At 33.2% G+C, this 22024-nt stretch overlaps 1 protein-coding gene across 13 annotated transcripts in view; it reads left to right on the forward strand.

The window, feature by feature from the left end:
• Positions 1–22024, forward strand: part of LOC114339291 (chromodomain-helicase-DNA-binding protein 7) — a 281299-nt gene that overhangs the window by 138931 nt on the left and 120344 nt on the right. For 11 of the 13 annotated variants that reach the window (XM_050658452.1, XM_050658455.1, XM_050658458.1 and 8 more), the window contains exon 7: positions 14289–14510. The exons of the other annotated variants lie outside the window; for them this stretch is intronic. In XM_050658452.1, coding sequence (XP_050514409.1) covers positions 14289–14510 — 222 coding nt within the window. The remainder of the gene's footprint in view (positions 1–14288; positions 14511–22024) is intronic. 13 annotated transcript variants of the gene reach the window in all.

The raw sequence follows: 22024 nt of genomic DNA on the forward strand, positions 1-22024 counted from the left end.
AAAAATACTCTTAAATTCTGGTTTTCTCGGCTTGTTTAGCTTTGTTTTTCCACGCAAGTCTAATTATCTTATTATGTAGTGTATTTCCTTGTTTCAACAAACTCAACTTTCATCTCGTCATTTCACATCCGATGACGTCACAACTTAAACCACGTAATATATCTGCATTAAATTTAATGAATCTATAAGTTATTCTGGAATCTTCTTCTTCTTCATGTGCCATCTCCTCTAAGAAGGTTGGCAACCATCACGGCAATTCGCACTTTCGACACCGCTGCTCTAAAGAGATCAGCAGAAGTGCAATAGGAATAGAGAGCATTCTGGAATAGAGAGTTGCTAATTTAAACTTTACAGTAGATTTTATTATTCAAATAATTTAAATTATTTTTGCAGACAAACCTTCGCATTTTATTAAAAAATCCAAAATCAAATGAAACTTTAACCAAAAATTGGCTTTATCTTGTCATGTCATGTCACCCTTGTCAAATTGTATATCCACTTCATAATTTCTCAGTTGGTCTGTGCCCATTGAATTGGCAAGTACCTAGTATCTTCGAGCAGGGAACCATGGCACCCTTTTAGCATGTGTTCCACTTTATCCATTAACATCGACTTGTAGTCATAACATTTTAACATATTACATTATGTAAACCATATATGATGATGTTAACACTATTTACAGTGTGCTAGTTTCAAAATACTCGGCAGGATGTAAGTATTCCCACATTTTTCATTTTAACAGTCACATTTTTAACCTTTTGCTTTAAACTAACGTGGAAATACTTCATTCTAGGCACTGAAGATGTTCTGTTTAGAACGAAAACGTTCTGCAATCGATGACATTTTATAGTTTTAAATAAACGATTTTATACCAGAATACATCTCGAAGTTTTTACTTCTGTATTGGTTTTTTAAACTATGGTATACAGCCAACTATTGGGATTTTCCCATTGATTTTTTATGAAAGATTTTACCTCTATTTAGATATTTATACGCTTTTATACAAATACCAACTTCGCAAGTGCTTGAAAAATTGAAAGATTAAAATTTAATGGTTGCTCCTGTCAGAGTCGAGCGTGTACAAAATTACCAGTAAGGCACGCTCGTGTCAGAGTCGAGCGCGTACATTAAGGGGTTAATTGCATTTTAGGAATTAAACCATAGTTACTTCTTAAGTAATTATGTAAAACTTAGATCCCTAATCCAACGCCTTCATTAATTCAGATAATAGCAAATGCCACATTATTAAAGCAAGAAACAATTATTTTGCAAGTAGGTACCTACATTTCTGGTGTCAACAACCTTAAAATCATACCTCAAATAGTAAATAAACAAGGGCTTCCATTATGTTAAATTTCCAAAGTCACAACCAAGTTCTTGTACAACGATGCCAGATTATTTAATTTTATGAAAATGAAAGTTCACTTATATGGAGAACAATGTAATTTTTTTTGGAAACTTAATTTTAGAAAAAAATGTTATAGGACTTTTTTGTTCTACATTGTGTATTATATCCATACCTTAAAGGAACTCAGTATTTTCGGGAACATCCTGTATATTTGACTAGCTGACCCGTCGAACTTCGTACCGCCTTAGAACTAAATAATGTTTAAAAGGTATATAACTAAAAATTATAAGAAAACAAAAAGCATGTATACAAAGTTCAATCAATTTTATCTTTTCTGATAAACAATATTTTTTTGTGGTGCGGGCGTAAAAAACGATCACTTATGTTGGTTGTACCAGATTAGAAACATTCGCGGGTTCATGCACAACAACTTGGCTAAAGGTCATTACATGATCAAATGCATAGTTTACTATTCTATAAAGGACATACACACAAACATTCATTTATTTATATAGAAGAGGTAAATATTTAGATGGCTATTAAGAAATAACGGTTGGTGATAGAATGCGAAAATTTAGGGTTGTATGTATTTTTTAGTTCCACATCATATAAAATTAAGAAAAAATAGATGAAGTTTTCGATCCTAATAGCATTATTAATAATATTTAGAAAATATTAAAATATTACTAAAAGATTTTTAAATCGAAAACTTATTGGTCCATTTCCTTGGTAACACCTCCAAGGCTTCTAAAATTTGCAAGCCAAATGGATGCTGAAGCGAAGAAGACAAGAGGGAATTCAAAAAACTTACAATTCACGACCCAGTCTGTTCAGCTGGTAAATTCCAACAGAAAATGGACCTAGTTACTCGAAGGAGTAAAGACCAATATAAAAATAAAATAAAAATTTTATTTTTAATTCAGTTGCAATGCGAAGGCAAAACAATCTTACTTTTCAATTAAAATACGGAGCGCAGCCCAGTCCCTTGAATCGCGATTTTCGGCTCTTATTGGAGCCTCATCGGAAAGAACGTAGGCTTGTTCTCCATATCCCATTTGATCCGTACTGAGAGATTTTCCCACCCATTGCAACTGAAGTGAAAATATTAGGTGACTAGCGTCATCTGGCAATTAAAAGATGAAGTTTTCGATCCTAATAGCATTATTAATAATATTTAGAAAATATTAAAATATTACTAAAAGATTTTTAAATCGAAAACTTATTGGTCCATTTCCTTGGTAACACCTCCAAGGCTTCTAAAATTTGCAAGCCAAATGGATGCTGAAGCGAAGAAGACAAGAGGGAATTCAAAAAACTTACAATTCACGACCCCGTCTGTTCAGCTGGTAAATTCCAACAGAAAATGGACCTAGTTACTCGAAGGAGTAAAGACCAATATAAAAATAAAATAAAATTTTTATTTTTAATGCAGTTGCAATGCGAAGGCAAAACAATCTTACTTTTCAATTAGAATACGGAGCGCAGTCCAGTCCCTTGAATCGCGATTTTCGGCTCTTATTGGAGCCCCATCGGAAAGAACGTAGGCTTGTTCTCCATATCCCAATTGATCCGTACTGAGAGGTTTTCCCACTCATTGCAACTGAAGTGAAAATATTATTATTATTATTGCCATTATCATTATTGTTGCCAGATGACGCTAGTCACCTAATATTTTTACTTCAGTTGCAATGGGTGGGAAAACCTCTCAGTACGGATCAATTGGGATATGGAGAACAAGCCTACGTTCTTTCCGATGAGGCTCCAATAAGAGCCGAAAATCGCGATTCAAGGGACTGGACTGCGCTCCGTATTCTAATTGAAAAGTAAGATTGTTTTGCCTTCGCATTGCAACTGAATTAAAAATAAAATTTTTATTTTATTTTTATATTGGTCTTTACTCCTTCGAGTAACTAGGTCCATTTTCTGTTGGAATTTACCAGCTGAACAGACGGGGTCGTGAATTGTAAGTTTTTTGAATTCCCTCTTGTCTTCTTCGATTCAGCATCCATTTGGCTTGTAAATTTTAGAAGCCTTGGAGGTGTTACCAAGGAAATGGACCAATAAGTTTTCGATTTAAAAATCTTTTAGTAATATTTTAATATTTTCTAAATATTATTAATAATGCTATTAGGATCGAAAACTTCATCTTTTAATTGCCAGATGACGCTAGTCACCTAATATTTTCACTTCAGTTGCAATGGGTGGGAAAACCTCTCAGTACGGATCAATTGGGATATGGAGAACAAGCCTACGTTCTTTCCGATGAGGCTCCAATAAGAGCCGAAAATCGCGATTCAAGGGACTGGACTGCGCTCCGTATTCTAATTGAAAAGTAAGATTGTTTTGCCTTCGCATTGCAACTGAATTAAAAATAAAAATTTTTATTTTATTTTTAAGAAAAAATAGTTTGCTCAAAAAATAAAAAAAAAAGGTATTGTGAGGGGCAACCCCTCTTTTCACTTAGGTTGGTCACAAACATTCTTTTTTATTTATATAGATTAGAATATTAATAAAAGAACTAAATAAACGGAGCCTCCAAATGAATACTGAGAAAACAAAGTGTATAGCGCTACATTATTCAGAACGAGATTTCAACATGAACTTTGAGGATAGAAACGTGAACTACAGAAGACTAGACATACTTGGGAGTAACATTAATTCAAGAATAACGACGACAGAAAAAGTCATTGCAGAAGATAGCTAGAGGGCGCCATTTAAATCCATTATTATCAAATAAAAACACAAAAAAAGAAGAAACACAGGTATGCCTAATTAAGATATTGATAAAAAGTAACATTGTTAAAAAGACTTACGGCACCGAAGTGAGGACAGGAAATAAGTAGGTGCAGAAACGAACAAAGGCAGTGGAAAATAGTTTTTGACGAAGATACTGTTACAAGATCACGCAAAAACGGGCTAAATATAAGAACAGAATAACAAGCAGACTACCAGAAATTAAAAGTTAAACATGCATCACTAAGGGACGAAGATTTAAAAAATCTTATAATAGTATTAGCACAGTATAAAGAGGGACAGTAGAACCACTCTCCGAAAAATTGGAAGTAAAATCTGTAGTCGCGCATGGCGGCCGCGCAATGTTTTTAGTCGCTTTTGCCCCACTCTCGCATTGTTAGTCGCATAGAAACGTACGGATTTTAACAGGGAAAACCCGTATCCACCACTGGTGAATTACCAATTGCATATTGCCGGTATTACTTCTTGAGATCAAAGCGCCGACAGAGGAGTAGTTTTACTGTGGAACCTCTATATACTGTGGTATTAGTGAAGATATTAGTATGAAATGAAGAAATGAAAATGTAGAGTGGAGAAATAGCATAGAAGGCAATTAATGGCAAACCATGAAATAATGTACATTATTTCAACACTACCGGCCACTAGTTCTAGTATTTGTTGACTACAAAAAAGCCTTTGACACAATCGAAATGGTAGCCATCTTAAGAGCTTTGAGAGATTGTAGAATCGACTACCGATATTACAACATTATTCAACATATATTTATGCAAATGCCACAACAGCAATAAACCTCTATACCCAAACTCAAAAAATAAAACTAAAAAGGGGAGTTAGACAAGGAGACAATATGTCACCAAAACTATTCAATGCCGTAATGCAGCATGCATTCCAGATGTTAGAGTGGGAAAACAGAGGCTTGAATGTCGACGGCGAAAGGCTGAACCACCTACGATTTGCAGATGATATAGTTTTAATAACCGACGACTTAAAGGAAGCCCACGAAATGCTGCAAGAACTACAACGAGTTTCTCAAAAAGTAGGGTTGGAAATAAACTTTGGGAAAACTAAAATGATGACCAATTTAGTACCTAGTGGACCACTGACACTAGAAAACTGCCATATCCAAACCGTTCACAAATACATCTATCTGGGCCACGAAATACAAATAAGTAGAGACAACCAAACATGCGAATTATCTAGAAGAATAGCTTTAGGATGGGCAGCGTATGGCAAACTAAGAGACGTGTTCAAGGAAAACATCCCAATAAAGCTAAAAAGAAAAGCATTTAACCAGTGCCTACTTCCGGTGCTTACTTATGGAGCTGAAACACTGAGATTGACTAAAACATCAATAAGAAAATTACAAGTAGCACAACGAAAAATGGAAAGATCCATGCTTGGCCTAACTTTGAGAGACAGAATACGAAATGATGGGTTACGGCGAAGAACTGGAGTGGAAGACATCATACAGCGTATTACAAAGTTGAAGTGGAAATGGTCAGGACACGTCGCAAGGCAGAGAGACAAAAGATGGACAAGGAAGATCTTGAGTGGCGGCCAAGGGCGGACAAACGAAGTCGTGGAAGGCCACCTACCAGATGGACCGACGATATTAAGAGAATAGCGACAAACTGGATTGCAGCTGCCCAGGACAGAGAAGGGTGGAGACATCTTGAGGAGGCCTATGTCCGACAGTGGACAAATTTGGCTGTGTGATGATGATGATGATGATGAAATTATGGCATATGAATATCCAAGTGTGTGTATGATTATTAAAAAAATAGGGAACTTACATAAATTTTTAAATTCGAAAAAAATGTTATAAATCACAACAGAACATAATTTAAAACATGTATCAAAGATAAAAAATGTTTGTAGTTCTTTCGTTTGGCCCCAAAGGCGATTAAAAATTCAAATTAAAACAGGTGGCCTAAAACGCGTCGTGACGTCATTCGTTTGTACATTTACATTTTTCCAACAAAGTAAACAGAATTTTAAATAGACGTTATAAACGTCAGTAGAAAATACATTTATTTGACGTTACAAGTGTTTTGATCGTTTGAACTATTCATAGAAAACTGTACTTTTACAAAATGGTTTTATTTTACGTAGTAAACTTTCTTTCCTTTCCTTCAATAACTATATCGAACTCCAATGTCAACAAACTGGTATATATTATTACAACGACATACGATAAATGTTAATAGAATATAAATATTTTTCCTTTATTTCGCGACGAGGTATACCAAAATAGGTGGAGACCAATAAACTAAAGAAGAAGAAGAATTACCTAATTATAACCATAAACGGAACCATTTAGTTAAACTGAGTGACGTCACGGGCCGTTTGACCTATTTTAAGATACCGAAGACTTTATATTTGTACTTCTAAGTTATTATGAGTTTTTGAAGCGTGAAATTTTGGAAATCTCATTTTTATACAAAACTGAACATTATTATGTAACAAAAAAAAGTGCAAGTTCCCTATTTTCTTTCTTTTTAACTATTTCACTATCATCTGCCTGACTAGACTTATTTCTTGTGTATAGGTTATAATCAATATAAAAAAATACGTATTCAACATACCAGAATTTTAATAACAAGGTTGAATATGGTAAATTCTACAAATGGAGATATGTAATTAGACCTACAATGTAATGTACTAGAAAACCTTTAGGTTTGTCCATTATTTAATACGTATAAAAAATATATATTCAACACACGGTCTCAACATCGAGACTTTTTTAATAACCAGGTTGAATATGGTAAATTTTACAAATAGAGATATTATGTCATTAGACCTACAATGTATTGTACTAGAAAACCTTTAGGTTTACCCATTATTTTCTATTGGGTATCCACACACTTTGAACAAAAGGAAATTATAAATTATTCTAAACGTCGTTTCATATCAATTTTATATAAATTATCCAAAGAATGGCGTCTGAACCTTCGTTCATTTCAAGTATATTCAAAACGGTTCTCTTCAATGCGGTATCAATCTTTATACTCATTTACCTATGTATACCCAATTATATGAACTGAATACGATTTATTTGTACTGGAAAATTGGAATACAAGATCGGAAGGGGAAATCTCAAGTGTGATCAATTGGCGATATTAACAAACATGCTGTAACAAGATGGATGACATAACACCTGAATGAACCAGTAAGACAACTGTGAAATTTTTCGAAAATGAATTAAGTTCGAAACTATCTATGTATTGAATTGAAAATAAGTTGTTCGGTACAGATTTAAATAGATGCATTTATCCATGATTTTTCACCTGCCACCTGTTGTTTTGAATTGTAATTTACGATTGGACTGAAGGGACTGATGTATGACGGTAGAAAATCAAAAGATCCATCTAAAAGAAATCTAATTATATGCCAAAATTCGAATTATAGACAAAAATTCGATAAAAAATATTCTCAGCATCCCTTTAACAACTAGTCTGTTATAACTAGAATGATAATCGTATTCAAGTCATATCGTTGACTATTATTCGTAAATACCAAAAGCTAATTTCTTAAAGAGAAACTATTTAGTTCACTGAAATATTCTCAACTACTCGAAATTGGCAGAGAAGACGAAAACCTTTTGCACCTTTTGTTTTCGACACTCAGGAATCCGAATCTGAAATTAGTTATTGTTTTGAAAATAGAGATTGTTCATAACTTTCTCGAAAACTACAATAGCTAGCGGAAAAATAATTAAACCATCGTGTTTATAGGACGATTTTACATAAAGATAGTTTATATGTATTAAAAAAATAAATAATTATAGTAAGAATTATTTAGGGTGTAGCGGGACGGGCCAAGAGTAGCGGGACGGTCGAATATATCGCGAAATATACATCGGATCAAAAAACTGAAATACGTTTTCAATATTTTTCAAAAATCTATCGAATGACAACAAACATGACACCCCTCTCCACACCCAGGAGGTGGGGTGGGGATAACTTTAAAATCTTAAATAGAAACCCACATTTTTTATTGCAGATTCGGATTGCTTACGCAAAAATAAGTAAGATTTATTCGAGACATTTTTTCGAATTGTGGATAGATGGCGCTATAATCGGAAAAACTATTTATCCTGATATACTAGATAAATTATAGAAACGGTCTAATATCTCGAGAACTACACTTCCAAGTGAAAACCCAAAAAACATGTGTTTGAATTGAATACCTCATAAAAAAGTAAGTAACGTTTATTCGAGACATTTTTAGATTTGTTGATAGATGATTCGAATAAATAATCCTTATTTTTTCATGAGGAATCCATATCTGCAATAAATAGCGGGGGGATAGAGTGGGGGCTCGTGTTTAGTGTTATTCGATAGGTTTTTGAAAAATAACACATGTTTTTTTGGTTTTTCATTTGGAAGTGTATTTCTTGAGATATTAGACCGTTTGTATAATTTACTTAGTGTATCAGGATAAATCGTTTTTTCCGAATATTGCGCCATCTACCCACAATTCAAAAAAAGTCTCGAATAAAAGTTACTTATTTTTACGTAAGGAATCCAAGTCAGTAATAAAAAATGGGGATTCCTATTTAAGATTTTAAAGTTACTTCCCATCCCACCTCCTGGGGGTAGAGTGGGGGGTATCAATTCGATAGATTTTTGAAACATATTGAACACGTATTTTTCAGTTTTTTGATCCAATGTATATTTCGTCAAATATTCGACTGTCCCGCCACTTTTGGGACACCCTATTATCTATTTTTTAATATTTAAACATCCATTTTTATGTATAATTTTTCAATAAACACGATTGTTTAATTATTTTTCCGCTAGCTATTGTAGTTTTCGAGAAAATTGCGGACAATCTCTATTTTCCGGATTTCTCGGCATTTTTTCCCGTCGAAAACAAAAGGGGCAAAAGGTTTTCGTCTTCTCTGCCAATTTTGAGCAGTTGAGAATATTTCAGTGGACTATGTTACGCATGTTTTATCTGAATCGATGTTAGGACAAGTTTACAGGCCTCTCTGTGTCTTTAGAGACTACTTTTGGTAATTTATGTCACATTGTCTTAAACTGACTGCTGGAATTTGCATCCTTTTGGTGAATAATCCATTATTTAAACAATTGTTAGCCGAAAATAGTTTTTTTCGAATCGTTTAGATGTCTCTTTAGGAGCCATGAATTTGCTTTATACTTTATACAGCTTTCGAAGCAGACTGATGCATTTTTAGTTTCTTAGCTTGAAATTAGTAGTTTTATGTTTAGCAACGTAACACCTCTATATATACATTAGTTCGAACGAAAACTAATATTTGATTAAAAATTTATTTAGGTTTTTATTTTGGAGGACTTTAAGGTTTTTTTTTTAATTCTTGTGTTATTTGTCCAAGTCAAAAAGTGACGAATTGTTTAGCTTTAAAGTCATAAATAAGATGCCAAGGTCATTAGGAGTCCGGCAAAAGCTCCAACCATCCAAGAAGCACAAAGAAAAGTCCTTGTCGATTGCAGTCTTATGAATTTTCGTTTTGTTGATGAAAGTAGTAGAAAATATATTATATTGCGCAAATAATTTAACATGCTTTTTAAATTTATTTATAGTCACTTTTTTGTTTATAACAGTTTTTCTAGTTCTACGCAAAAAACTCATTTTGCTTTCTGAAAATAATAGAAATGCATTAGAAATCAGAAGAGGTAACTTAAAGAAGAAAAGAAGATGAAGGCAAAAATATATTATGGATAGTTCGACTTTGTAAATAAAATTGAATTATTTTGAAATCATTATTGAGAATGATAGATATAGTCTTTAGTGCAGTTCCCGATCTCGAAGAAATATTAAGGGCTATCCTAGTGTAATTGTAGGTAAACGTGTAAACGAAATTAAAATAAAAAGTATTGTAGGTACCAGGTGTTTTGAAAATTTGCATGAGCATTTAATATAAAAATAAGTAAATGTAAAAAAATATTACTATAAAAACAGCTCCACTGCTGCAGTGATTGGGACTAAGAGATCATGAAATATAAAATTTGAAAGTGATTATTGAAATATAAGTTATTTTCTACACCATCAACTTGGGGTTTTTTGACTGGATAAAAAATGTCAATTTGGCGGTTTTTAAAACAGAATTTTTTAGCTAATTTAAAAAAAATCGTCATTTTTCAATATATTAATATTTTTCAAAACTCCTAGTTGATGGTATAGAAAATAACTTATATTTCAATAATCACTTTGAAATTTTATATTTCAGGGTCTCTATTAGTCCCAATCACTGCAGCAGTGGAGCTGTTTTTTTTCACGGTGCCAGCAAAATCGCTTAATTTTAAATATTTTTTTATGAAATTTTTTTTACATATACTCCTTTTTATAATAAATCCTCATGCAAATTTTTAAAACAACTGGTACAGTACTTTTTATTTTAAAAATTCCCAAAAAAGTATATGAATTTCGTAGTTTTACACTAGGATAGTCTCTTCAGACTACATTATGAAGTGAATTCTTGATTTTTTCAACTAGAATATTCACCTTATTGTACATTCATTCTTTTCTTTCTTTTTATTAGCTCTACAACTTGAGTGTGTCTTGGCCGCGTTTACTATTTTCCTCCACTCTTGCCGGTTTAGCGCAATAATATCCCATTGTTGCACCCCCATCTTACTAGATCACTCGTTACTGCATCCTTGCATCTTTTTCTTGGGCAACCAACTGATCTGCCGTCAGGCCTTTCCCAGAAGGTTGTATTCAGTACCCTTTGCTTTCAGTACAATTCTGAAGTAGGCGTCGCTAGAGAGTAATACGCTCTATTTCCTGACATGATAGCTGCTACATCTTTTTCAGAACTGTTTTTAGCTGATATCACTGCTCCCATATATTTGAATTCCTTGACAATAATTCACAATAATAATTATTCCTTTCGTTATTGGCGGCACTATCGACAGTGCTAGTCGAAAGTCCGCTCCCCCTATCTTATCTTTTGAACGCTTATACTTATATGTAGTGAAATTTGGAGGGAGGAAATAAACGGACTTATGCTTCTCAACTAGTCATAACAGGTGACTGTTGACGTTACAGCGCCACTGTAACCGATAATTTGAAATATGACCTTATGGCAAGTGATATCTCGTTTGAAAGGTATTGAAAATACGTATTCAATCATACTAATTTTATTTGAGTTTAAGCTAATTTTGATGAATAAATTAAATGCTAAAATTGTAGTTTCGCATTTAATTAATAAATATTCAAACGTCCGCCTCTGGTAGTTGTCAAAAAGTTGACGTTTTTCAATTATTGAACTATTTTTACATCAACGTCAACTTTTTTTAAGTAACCATATGCGAGCGTTTGAATCTTTATTTATTAAATGTGAAACAACAATTTTAGTATTTATTTAATTTATTCATCAAAATGAACTTAAACTCAAACAAAATTGGTATGACTGATTAGGTATTTTCAATACCTTTCAAACTAGGTATCACGTGCCTAAGGCCCTATTTAAAATAATCTGTCACAGTGGTGCTGTAACGTCATGTGTCACTATTACGTCAGTTGAAAAGCCTACGTCCGTTTATTTCCTCTCTCCAAATTTCACTATTATAAGTATAACCGTTCAAAAGATACGAGTGGGACCGGACTTTTGACCAGCACTGTATAAAACTGTTGGTTCCGTTGCCATCTTTACCCTAGTCTTGTTTATTTGCTAAACTCCTCTTCGCTTTGAACGATAAACAATGTACGGTCAGTGAAGTCTAGGTTAGACACCCTAACTTCACTTGTTGAAGTGCCTCCTTCTGATTGATCTAAAAGCAGTCTCATAATACCAACTATATAAGTTTAGCCTCGGGGATAATATTCAGACCTGTCTTGTATCTATTCCGATTTTACATTGTGAGAAATAGATATTTTCTAATCTCACAATGTCTTCGGTGTGTTCGTACGCTTTGGATCAGTTTGACCAGATGCTTCGTGATGCTAAGTAGTAATTATATATCAAGATGTATTTTTTTTGCCTTTTTGGTCAGTTGTACATTTACAATTTATTCTCAGGTTCCTCTTCTCATACTAAGCTGATGGCTTTCATAAACGTTGTCATATGTTTCTGTCAGATGCTTCTTTCCTCACTTTTTGTTTTACGCGTTAGATCATATTTCCACATAGAAACAGTATATAGCAACTTTTAAGTTATCTTTATTTTGTGCTCTTAACTAGGACCTGGTATCTACCTAACGGGTGGATGATCTCTGTTGATCCTTACCATTTGTCTTTGCATTATATTTTTTAATGGTGTTTTATACTACTGGAAATCGATTTCTTTAACCCCGTGTACCTTTCACAAATGCAACCTGAAAGATCTTCTTTTTATAGCCTACATCTATGTTCGTGGCTATCGGTTTTAGCGCCTGCTGTCGAGCCAAGATCTATCCTTTGTATGTATTTTGTATGTTTTGCTAAGTATGGCCTGTAATGAAATCCAGTTTCATAGCTTCCTGATAACTGAGGCTACTTTGTTTAATTGCTTCTGGTCTACATATTCCTGTACCATGAAAAGTCACGTATGCCGGGAAGGCTAATAAAACCTAGGTGTTTCCCGTAGCTTACGCCGGGTAGTGTTCTTTTCAAGTTCTCTGAAGAATTTCATGGTGTTACACTGTTTTTCGATATGACTGATGAATATCACTTATATCTTATGTGGAAAAGATCGCATAGTATCGATTATAAAGTTCTTCTAACATGCATCTATTTATCGCACTTAAGGATCTCTTTTGGCGCTAGCTTGCCTGCTTTTCCACCACCATTCTTTCCTGGTTTGTTGTTTTCAAAAATGTGCTGGTATATTGTCATATCAGAAATATAGTTCTCTTCCACCTTCATTATGTCATCTACTCTACCATTTCCACTTTTGCAATGTTTAGTTTATTGTGCTATTCCAGAATATTTTTGATCTTGCTGATGCTTGTTTCTTTTGCAAATGTTTCTTACTTTTGTTGCTGACTCATTTCAAATAACAGTTATATCCATATTTATATGCCTAGCCGAGAAACTATACAAAACTCACAAGATTCATTATGTACTTCATTCGCTACTACTTTTCTTATTAGTTTGAAGCGACTTCAATCCTTGTCCTATGCCTCTCACTAAGCTTACAATATTATATGAACTCGGTTTAGTAAGAGTGTCTTTTTATTTCATTTTTCCAATTTATTGCGTTACATTTAATATTCAATCACCTGAGTCTGTCATTTTTTTTTGACTGCCGAAGTAAGTAAGCTACGTTGGAAAATCCACCTAGTCTTGGATATTGAGCAGCCACAATGTTGTTTTTTTCCAGGTCCTTGTTTACGATGCATTTTACGTTGCAATGTTATTTTTGGTGTAGATTATCTCTATGGAACTAGCAACATCTGGATCAAAAATAATACTGTTATTAGTCTTGTTATTCTATTCTCAATACTTCTTCGTTGATAGCATACTCTGTCCACAAAATTTTAAATAATTCGTTGATACATACAGTATTGGAAATCTTTTTTCGGAACATAGGACCTTTCAATGCAATAAGTTAAATTCTTGATTTGCAATTAACCAATGTAAATTTCAAGGCAACGTCGCGATGTTTCATATTTAATTCATTTGTTCGACTGCACTGAACTGAGGTGCCCCATCGTATTGCATCGTTTGCTTGCGAAGGTGTGATAGCCAGCGGTAAAGGGATTGCAGTCGAACAAATAATTAATTTTAAAACATCGCTACGTTATATTGAAATTTACACTGGTTAATTGCAAATCAGAGATCTCAGTTCAGTGTAGGTAGTCGAACAGATGAATTAAATACGAAACATCGCGATGTTGTCTTGAAATTTACACTGTTTAATAATAGCGAATCAAGAATCTAACTTATTGCATTGAAAGTTCCTATGTTCTGAAAGACGATTTCCAAATACTGTATAATGAAATAATTGTAAGTTTTTCTTGCAACTTTGATCTCCATATTTTGATGTTTCGTCCCAACAAAAAAAGTAGAACTAGAAAAACGTATTTGTAAATGAAGATAAAAGTATTTTGTATATTAGATGTAGACCTAAAGTAGAATTACATAATCATCAAAACGAAATTGGACGCAGAGACAAGGTATCTTTCGAAGATGTGCTCGAGCGTTGATTGGCAAACAAAAAAACTCGAAATTAAAAGAAAATCAAAATTTTACAATTGGCATATGAAATAATCCACAGTGCCCTGCCGATATATCCTCCTGTAACGGAGCAATTACCTAGCGTGTGGTGGGATGCTGAATGCGACAAGTCTCTGCTCATTGGCACTTGGAAGCACGGCTATGAAAATTATACGGAGATGCGTGCTGACCCTACCTTATGCTTCCTGTCTCGTTGCGGACCGCCCTCCGACCGTGACCTTCAGATGGCTACAAATAACGCGCAACCCCAAACGCCCGCACTGTAAGTAGTCCTCTCTACTGTGTCTCTCTCTCTCTCTCCACTCTTAGAAGTCCACTTTCTTCTCTTCGAGCAGATCACATAAATAACAATTTTTTTTTTCAGAATATAAATTTTTATTTTATGACACTTTTATAGCTCATATAGATTGAGAAAACACCGAAGCCTAGGTCTACAGAAATTCAAAATGTTCAGCAGATAGAAGCGAGGTCTTTTGGTCAAATCAAAATGATCATTGGAATGGCCAATACACGCTCGTTATTTACCTAATAATTGATTCAGTTGTAGTAAATTATAGTATAACAGATTTAACTGAAACCTGTACCGCATAGACGAACGTCTCAGTCCGGGAGGTAGCGTCAAGTTTGACCGGAGCATTTTATCATGGCTGATTTATTTTATACAGTCAGTTGTTCCAAAGCTTATTAACAAATGATGTGTCAGCTGGCCCTAAACCGCAGCTTTTAGACAAGAAAAGATAAAATATGAAAGTAGATGAAAAAACCCTACAACTTATGTGTCAAATATTTATCTCCGTGCCTTACATCCATAATGGTCTAGTGGTTAGAATAACTGGCTCCTGGCTTTCACCCAGGCGAGTCGGATTCTATTCCGGGCGGCGGAAATCCTTTTTGTTTTTAAAATTGACATTTGGTTTTGAAAAGTAATTGTTTTTTTTTTACTTTTTGATATTGTGTCGTATAAATAATAAAAACGTGGTTTTACAAACCACAATTATAATAAACAATTATTTTTTTAATTAAAATGTCAATTTTAAAAACAAAAAAGATTTTCGACGCTGGGAATCGAACCCGACTCGCCTGGGTGAAAGCCTAGAGCCAGGTATTCTAACCACTAGGCCATTATGGATGTAAAGTACGGAGATAAACACTGCGGTGCAAAAAAATCGATCCACTAAAAATTTGGTCATTTTTGATGTTTCCAATTTTCTAAACCTGTTGTCCGATTTAAGTGATTTTTTACCACGTTATAGCCTTATTCATTGACAATATCTCTGTAATAATATTGTTGCTAGACAGTCAAACTATCATTGTATCCCGGCTGTATGAATCAAACTGTGTTTTTTTCTCAAAGTTCGCATCACCCTGTGGACTATTCTGGCATTTATAAAATACTGAAATTAAAACCCAACTATAGCCTCAGGCTTTCTTAATATTTTGTCTTTCGATTCATTCGCTTATATTCAATAATAAAAAAGTTAGGTACTTTAACAACTGGCCATGTTCGTCATCAGTACAGGGTGTTTCTAAAATATTTGCGCAAAACTTGAAGGGGTTATTGTACATGAGAAAATAATGACAATTTGCTTTATAATCATATGCCCGCAAACGCTTCGTTTCCGAGATACGGGATGTTCAATTTATTTTTACAAACTGATGATTTACTTATTGCTTTAAAACCAGTTCAGATGTGCAAATCAAATTTGGTGGGTTTTAAGACGTAGTTATTGCACATTTTTTGACATACAATTATGAATTTTATATTCACCATTGGCGTGCGTACGGGTAATATTATCGGTTACAATACCCGTTTGGGCGCCGCTGGTGAATATTAAATTTTTAATTGTATCTCAAAAAAGTGCAATAACCTAAGTTTTAAAACCCACCGAATTTGATCTGCATATCTCAACTGGTTTTAAAGCAATAAATAAATCGTCAGTTTGAAAAAAAAATGAACATCCCGTATCTCAGAAACGAAGCATTTGCGGACATATGATTATAAAACAAATTGTCATTATTTTCTCATGTAAAATTACCCCTTAAAGAGTTTGTCGCACTTATTTAGAAACACCCTGTACTAATGACGAACATGGCCAGTTGTTAAAGTACCTAACTTTTTTATTATTCAACATAAGCGAATGAATCGAAAGACAAAATTTTAAGAAAACCTGAGGCTATAGTTGGGTTTTAATTTCAGTATTTTATAAATGCTAGAATAGTCCACAGGGTGATGCGAACTTTGAGAAAAAAACACAGTTTAATTCGTTCACCCGGTATACAATGACAGTCTAGCAACAATATTATTACATCGATATTGTCAATGGATAAGGCTATAACGTGGTAAAAAATCACTTAAATCGGACAACAGGTTTAGGAAATTTAAAACATCAAAAATGACCAAATTTTTAGTCGATCGATTTTTTTGCACTGCAGTGTATTTGACATATAAGTTGTAGGGTTTTTCCATCTACTGTCATATTTTATCTTTTCTTGTCTAAAAGACCCGGAGTCGTGCCAGCTGACAGACATTTTCGTTACCAAACAATTACTATCTACCAAAATAAATTCATAGAATCACCGTGTCTTCTCGTCGTGGTTGCAGATAAATGGGTTTTACTGTAAAGATGTTCAACTATAGCTAATCTTTTTTTTAATATTAATACATTTGTACGGCGAATTTAAAATCAATGTATTTGTGAGTTTTTTTACAACAATTTGGAATATATTTTTATGAAGCTTTGTAAATGTTAGTTTCTAATTAGTAATAAACCATTTTTATCAAATCGTGACTACCACTTAAAGTGTGGTTTATGCCAATTGAGTAAATAATAATATTCCCAAGTTGGATTTCATAGTTGCCATATAAAAACATAATAAAGATATCATAATGTTTTCTGTACGGCAGTAGACCTTGGCCCAAAATTTAAAAAAAAAATACCTTTTTTATTCAGTTATTCATGTCGAGTCGGACAACTTTTCTAATATGGAAAGTTTTCGGAGGGGGGAGTTACGTAAATATAGAGGTTTCTAAATAATCCTGAAAAAAAAATTATGACTCCATAGTGCGCCCCCATAGGAGGCACACGCATTTTAAATATATATCCACACGCACGCGCCTTAAAAGTGATACCCACACAGCTAATTTTTGCAGGATTGTTTGATAAAAATATTTCAAAGGGCCTAGCCGTTCAAGATGATGAAAAGTGCCCCCCAACTCGATTCGAATTCCATATAGGTCACCGTTTAGCATATATAGTGAAACTAACTTTCTGAAATTTTTAGCCCCCTAGGGGGTCATGTGACCCACCTAGAGCCTAATTAGGGTTTTTATGTTTTTATTTTTTATCCCAGCCGCATCGAGAACTGCGAAAAACTTTAAATAAAAAAGTTGTAAGCTTTAAAAAGTTCTGTCCGAAATTTTTTTTTTTTAATTTTTGGCGAAAAATTTAAGTTTTACAACGATTTTAAAATTTTAAATGAGTATAAAAAGATAACTAAGACATTCGTTTTCACGAAAAAAATATATAACGTGTATTTTTGCATAATGTTTCACCCTGAATTTTTTCAAATTTTTAAAATTGGTGAAACGCACCTTTAAAAATAAAATCCGCATTTTTTCGGTATTTTTTTCCGTTTTTGATACAATTTTATACATATTTTTCAAAAAGGGTAACACCGTCACTGCAGTAGGTAAAAAACTGAAAAATAATTGGGGTTTGCTTAATAAAAATTTTTTATAACGAAATCCATTTTTAAGATACAGGGCGTTGAAAAAAACAAAATTTTACACATTTTTTACGATTTTGCCGAAACTACTGGCAACATTGTAATAAAACTTGGCGGGTTTTAAGAGGTAGTTATTGTCTATGTTTTGACGTACAATTAAGGATTTGAATTTCATCATTGGCGCGCTTAGGGGCAATGGTCTGAACTTTTCAAAGAAAAAAGATAGTACACCACTGACATATTTCAAATTAACAATCATTTTTTAATTCCTCGTTCAGTTTGCGATAAAAAAAACTATCTTCTCATTTTTGCCGTTTTGCTGCAAAAAATAAAATATCTTACGCTTCCAAAGTATTCGAATTAGTTTTTATAATGGATGTACGAATTTATGTAGATGTAGAAACTACTAATAGTAGTATTTTATTTCATAGAAGTTCGAATACTTTGTAAGGGTTAAGATGTTTTATTTTTTTAAATAAAAATGGCGCGTCGTATGAAAAATAGGAAGATATATTTTTTGTCACAAATTGAACGAGGAATTCAAAAATGATTGTAAATTTGAAATATGTCAGTGGCGTACTATCTTTTTTCTTTAAAAAGCTCAGACCATTACCGCTATGCGCGCCAATGATAAATATAAAATTCTTAATTGCATGTCAAAAAATGCACAACAACCTCTTAAAACTCGCCAAATTTGATTACAATGTTGCCAGTAGTTTCGGCAAAATCGTAAAAATGTGTAAAATTTTGTTTTCTTCAACGCCCTGTATCTTGAAAATGGATGGCATTACAAAAATTTTTATTAAGCAAACCCCAATTATTTTTCAGTTTTTTAAATATCTAGTGACGGTGTTACCTTTTTTGAAAAATATGTATAAAATTGTATCAAAAAACGAAAAAAAAAAAAAAGAAAAAATGCGGTTTTTTATTTTTAAAGGTGCGTTTCACCAATTTTAAAAATTTGAAAAAATTCAGGGTGAAATATTATAAAAATACACGTTATATATTTTTTTCGTGAAAACGAATGTCTTAGTTATTTTTATTACTCAATTAAAATTTTAAAATCGTTCTAAAATTTAAATTTCCCGCCAAAAATTAAAAAAAAATTCGAACAGAACTTTTTAAAGCTTACAACTTTTTTTTTATTTAAAGTTTTTCGCTAGTTCTCAATGCGGCTGGGATAAAAAATAAAAATCTAAAAACCCTAATTAGGCTCTAGGTGGGTCACATGACCACCTAGAGGGCTAAAAATTTCAGAAAGTTAGTTTCACTATATATGCTATCGAGTTGGGGGCACTTTTCATCATCTTACCCGGCTAGGCCCTTTACTGGTAATATTGTCCGATAAATTTTTAAGGCTAAGGCTCCACGGGCGACAAATTTACGCTAGCCAGTAGCCGTAAAACGAACTTAAGGTTCCGCGGAACGGAACAGGAATAGCCGAACTGAACCGACTACGCACAAGTCCTGTAGTCGGTACAGTTCGGCTATTTCTATTCCGTTCCGCGGAACCTTAGTTCGTTTTACAGCTACTGCTAGCGTAAATTTGTCGCCCGTGGAGCCTTAGCCTAAGGGTACTTCAGTTGCCGGACGCACCAAAATATAGAAACCTCTATATTTACGAAAAGCCCCCTCCCGAAAATTTTCCGTACTAGAAAAGTTGTCCGACTAGACATGAATAACTGAATTAAAAGGGCTCATGAGGGAGGTAATATTTTTTTTTTAATTGTGGGCCCAAGACCTTTAATTCATAAAATATTGCCAATTACAAAAAAGTCATCTTCTTTTATTAACTTTCGAAAATATTTTCAAAATTTTCGATGTTTTAAAGAATTATTAATAAAAAATTAATTTGACTCTCCCTCCCCTATTTTAAGTAAATGCCAAATTGAATAAAATCCATTAATTTGTAAATGTGCGATTTTGGAAATAAATCCGAAATAAGTCTATTTTTGGATTAAGATTTTTTGACATATACATATATCATACTAGTGACGTCGAAGGACGAAGTAGAATAGGGGTAATATGCACTATTCAGTAATATAAACATTAAAATAAGTATTTATACAGGCTGTCCAAAAAATTTTTATATTAAATTGATTAGACGCAAAATGAAGAATGTGTGTAATTTATAATTCAAAATTTATATTTTACTGCTGTCAGAAAAACATTTTTAGTTGACAAATAATCCTTGCCTTTCGCTTAAATTAAATGTTCAAGCTGCCACCCACCTCCATCTTCGCAGTTTGAATATTCAATTTAAGCGAAAAGCAATATTTATTTCTCAAATAAACATTTTATTTCTGATTTCTGCAGTAAAATGTATTTCTGACAGCAGTAAAAAAATATTTTTGGACATCCTGTATAAATAATTATGTTAATGTTTATATTACTGAATAGAGAATTGAATTACCTTTCAAATGAGTACACGACCAATATTCTCGTTTAAAAAAAAACAGCGATTACGTCATCACGGAGGTCGTCACTAGTATGATATATATGTTACAGTTCAAGTTGATTCTCAGTTAGAGTTGACTTTTCCTAGTTCGAGTCAACTCCAACTGAAACGAGCAGTAAAAGTTGATTTGAAAAATTTAAATCAACTTTTACTAGTTGAAGTTGACTCTTCCTAACCCTTGTTAGTAAAAGTAGATTATACAATTTATACGAGTATAATCTCACGTGCATTTTTGATGAGTGTGCGTCTATTTGTTTTGACCGTTTCAACTACTTATTCGTCCAGGCTGTAAACGTCGCCCCCGTTAAGTAAATTATTCTGATTCGATTTTTTTGAACAAACTTACTCAAACAAATACATCCTTATAACAAATACACAGTGTCAGGCGGTACCTCGGTCGAAAAATTGTTTAACCAATTTTTGTTAACCAAATTCACAAAAATAATTCTTATCTACTCTACCTCATATTATGTATAAGTTTTTATTGTGTGAAAATTGTAAATATAGATAGCAGTACATGAAGGGTTTAAAGTGTGCCTGAAGTAATAATGTATTTTAAATGGGATTTACTTTTTCGCACTGTTTTTAGCACACTTTCATATAATCAAATATCCTTATCTTTCGCCTTGTCATGGTGATGACATGTGAGCAATAAAATACCAAAAAAATTTTTGACAATTTTGTGGTTTGACAGAAGTTTGAATTTTTAAATGTCAAAGTTCTAAAAAATTGTAAAATAGAAATGTATTCCAGTGACGAAGAACTGCAGTTTTTTTATTTGTTTTTTGCTAGATAAAATATGGTATGAAACTGTGCGTGAAGTACTTTTTGCGCACTTAAGCGATGTATAGCACTCGGCCCGCTCGTGCTCTAAACATCGCGTGCGTGCGCAAAAAACATACTTCACGAACTGTTTTATAAATAACTAAGTATTTCACTCCGGACAATTTTTTAGATTATTTTGGTCATTCGGAGCAAAAAAGGTACCTTGTGATTTTTCTCTAAAATTGATAGTTTTCGAGTTATACGCGATTTAAAATTTGAAAAATGCGAAATGACCATTTTTAAGGCTTAATAACTCGATTAAAAACTGTTCCTGAAGAAATTTTTGTCATTATTTTATTACTAAGCTGTTATTTTTAATTATCAACAATGAGCGCTAAAAGCGTATTGAAGCGGCCGTCAATGTGAGTGCGAGTAAGATCCTCCATTCCGACCGTCCAATGGTGCATCTAAGTCGCACTCACATTGACAGCCGCCTCAATACGCTCCTAGCGCTCATTGTTAATAATAAAAAATAACAGCTTAGTAATACAATAATGACAAATATTTCTTCAGTACCTTGTAGGGGGATCGTTAAAATTTGATTTGGTGACTTTCTGACTTTCATAATAATAATTTTTAACTGAGTTATTAAGCCTTGAAAATGGTCATTTTCGCATTTTTCAAATTTTAAATCGAGAATAACTCGAGAACAATAAATTTTACAGAAAAATCACAAAATACCTCTTTTGCTCCGAATGACCCAAATGATGTAAAAAAAAGTCCGAATTGAATTTTTTTTTCGTGAATTTGTTTAAAAAAAATTGTTT

The sequence above is a fragment of the Diabrotica virgifera genome, chromosome 8 (assembly GCF_917563875.1).
Source record: "Diabrotica virgifera virgifera chromosome 8, PGI_DIABVI_V3a".
Classification (NCBI taxonomy): Eukaryota; Metazoa; Arthropoda; class Insecta; order Coleoptera; family Chrysomelidae; genus Diabrotica; species Diabrotica virgifera.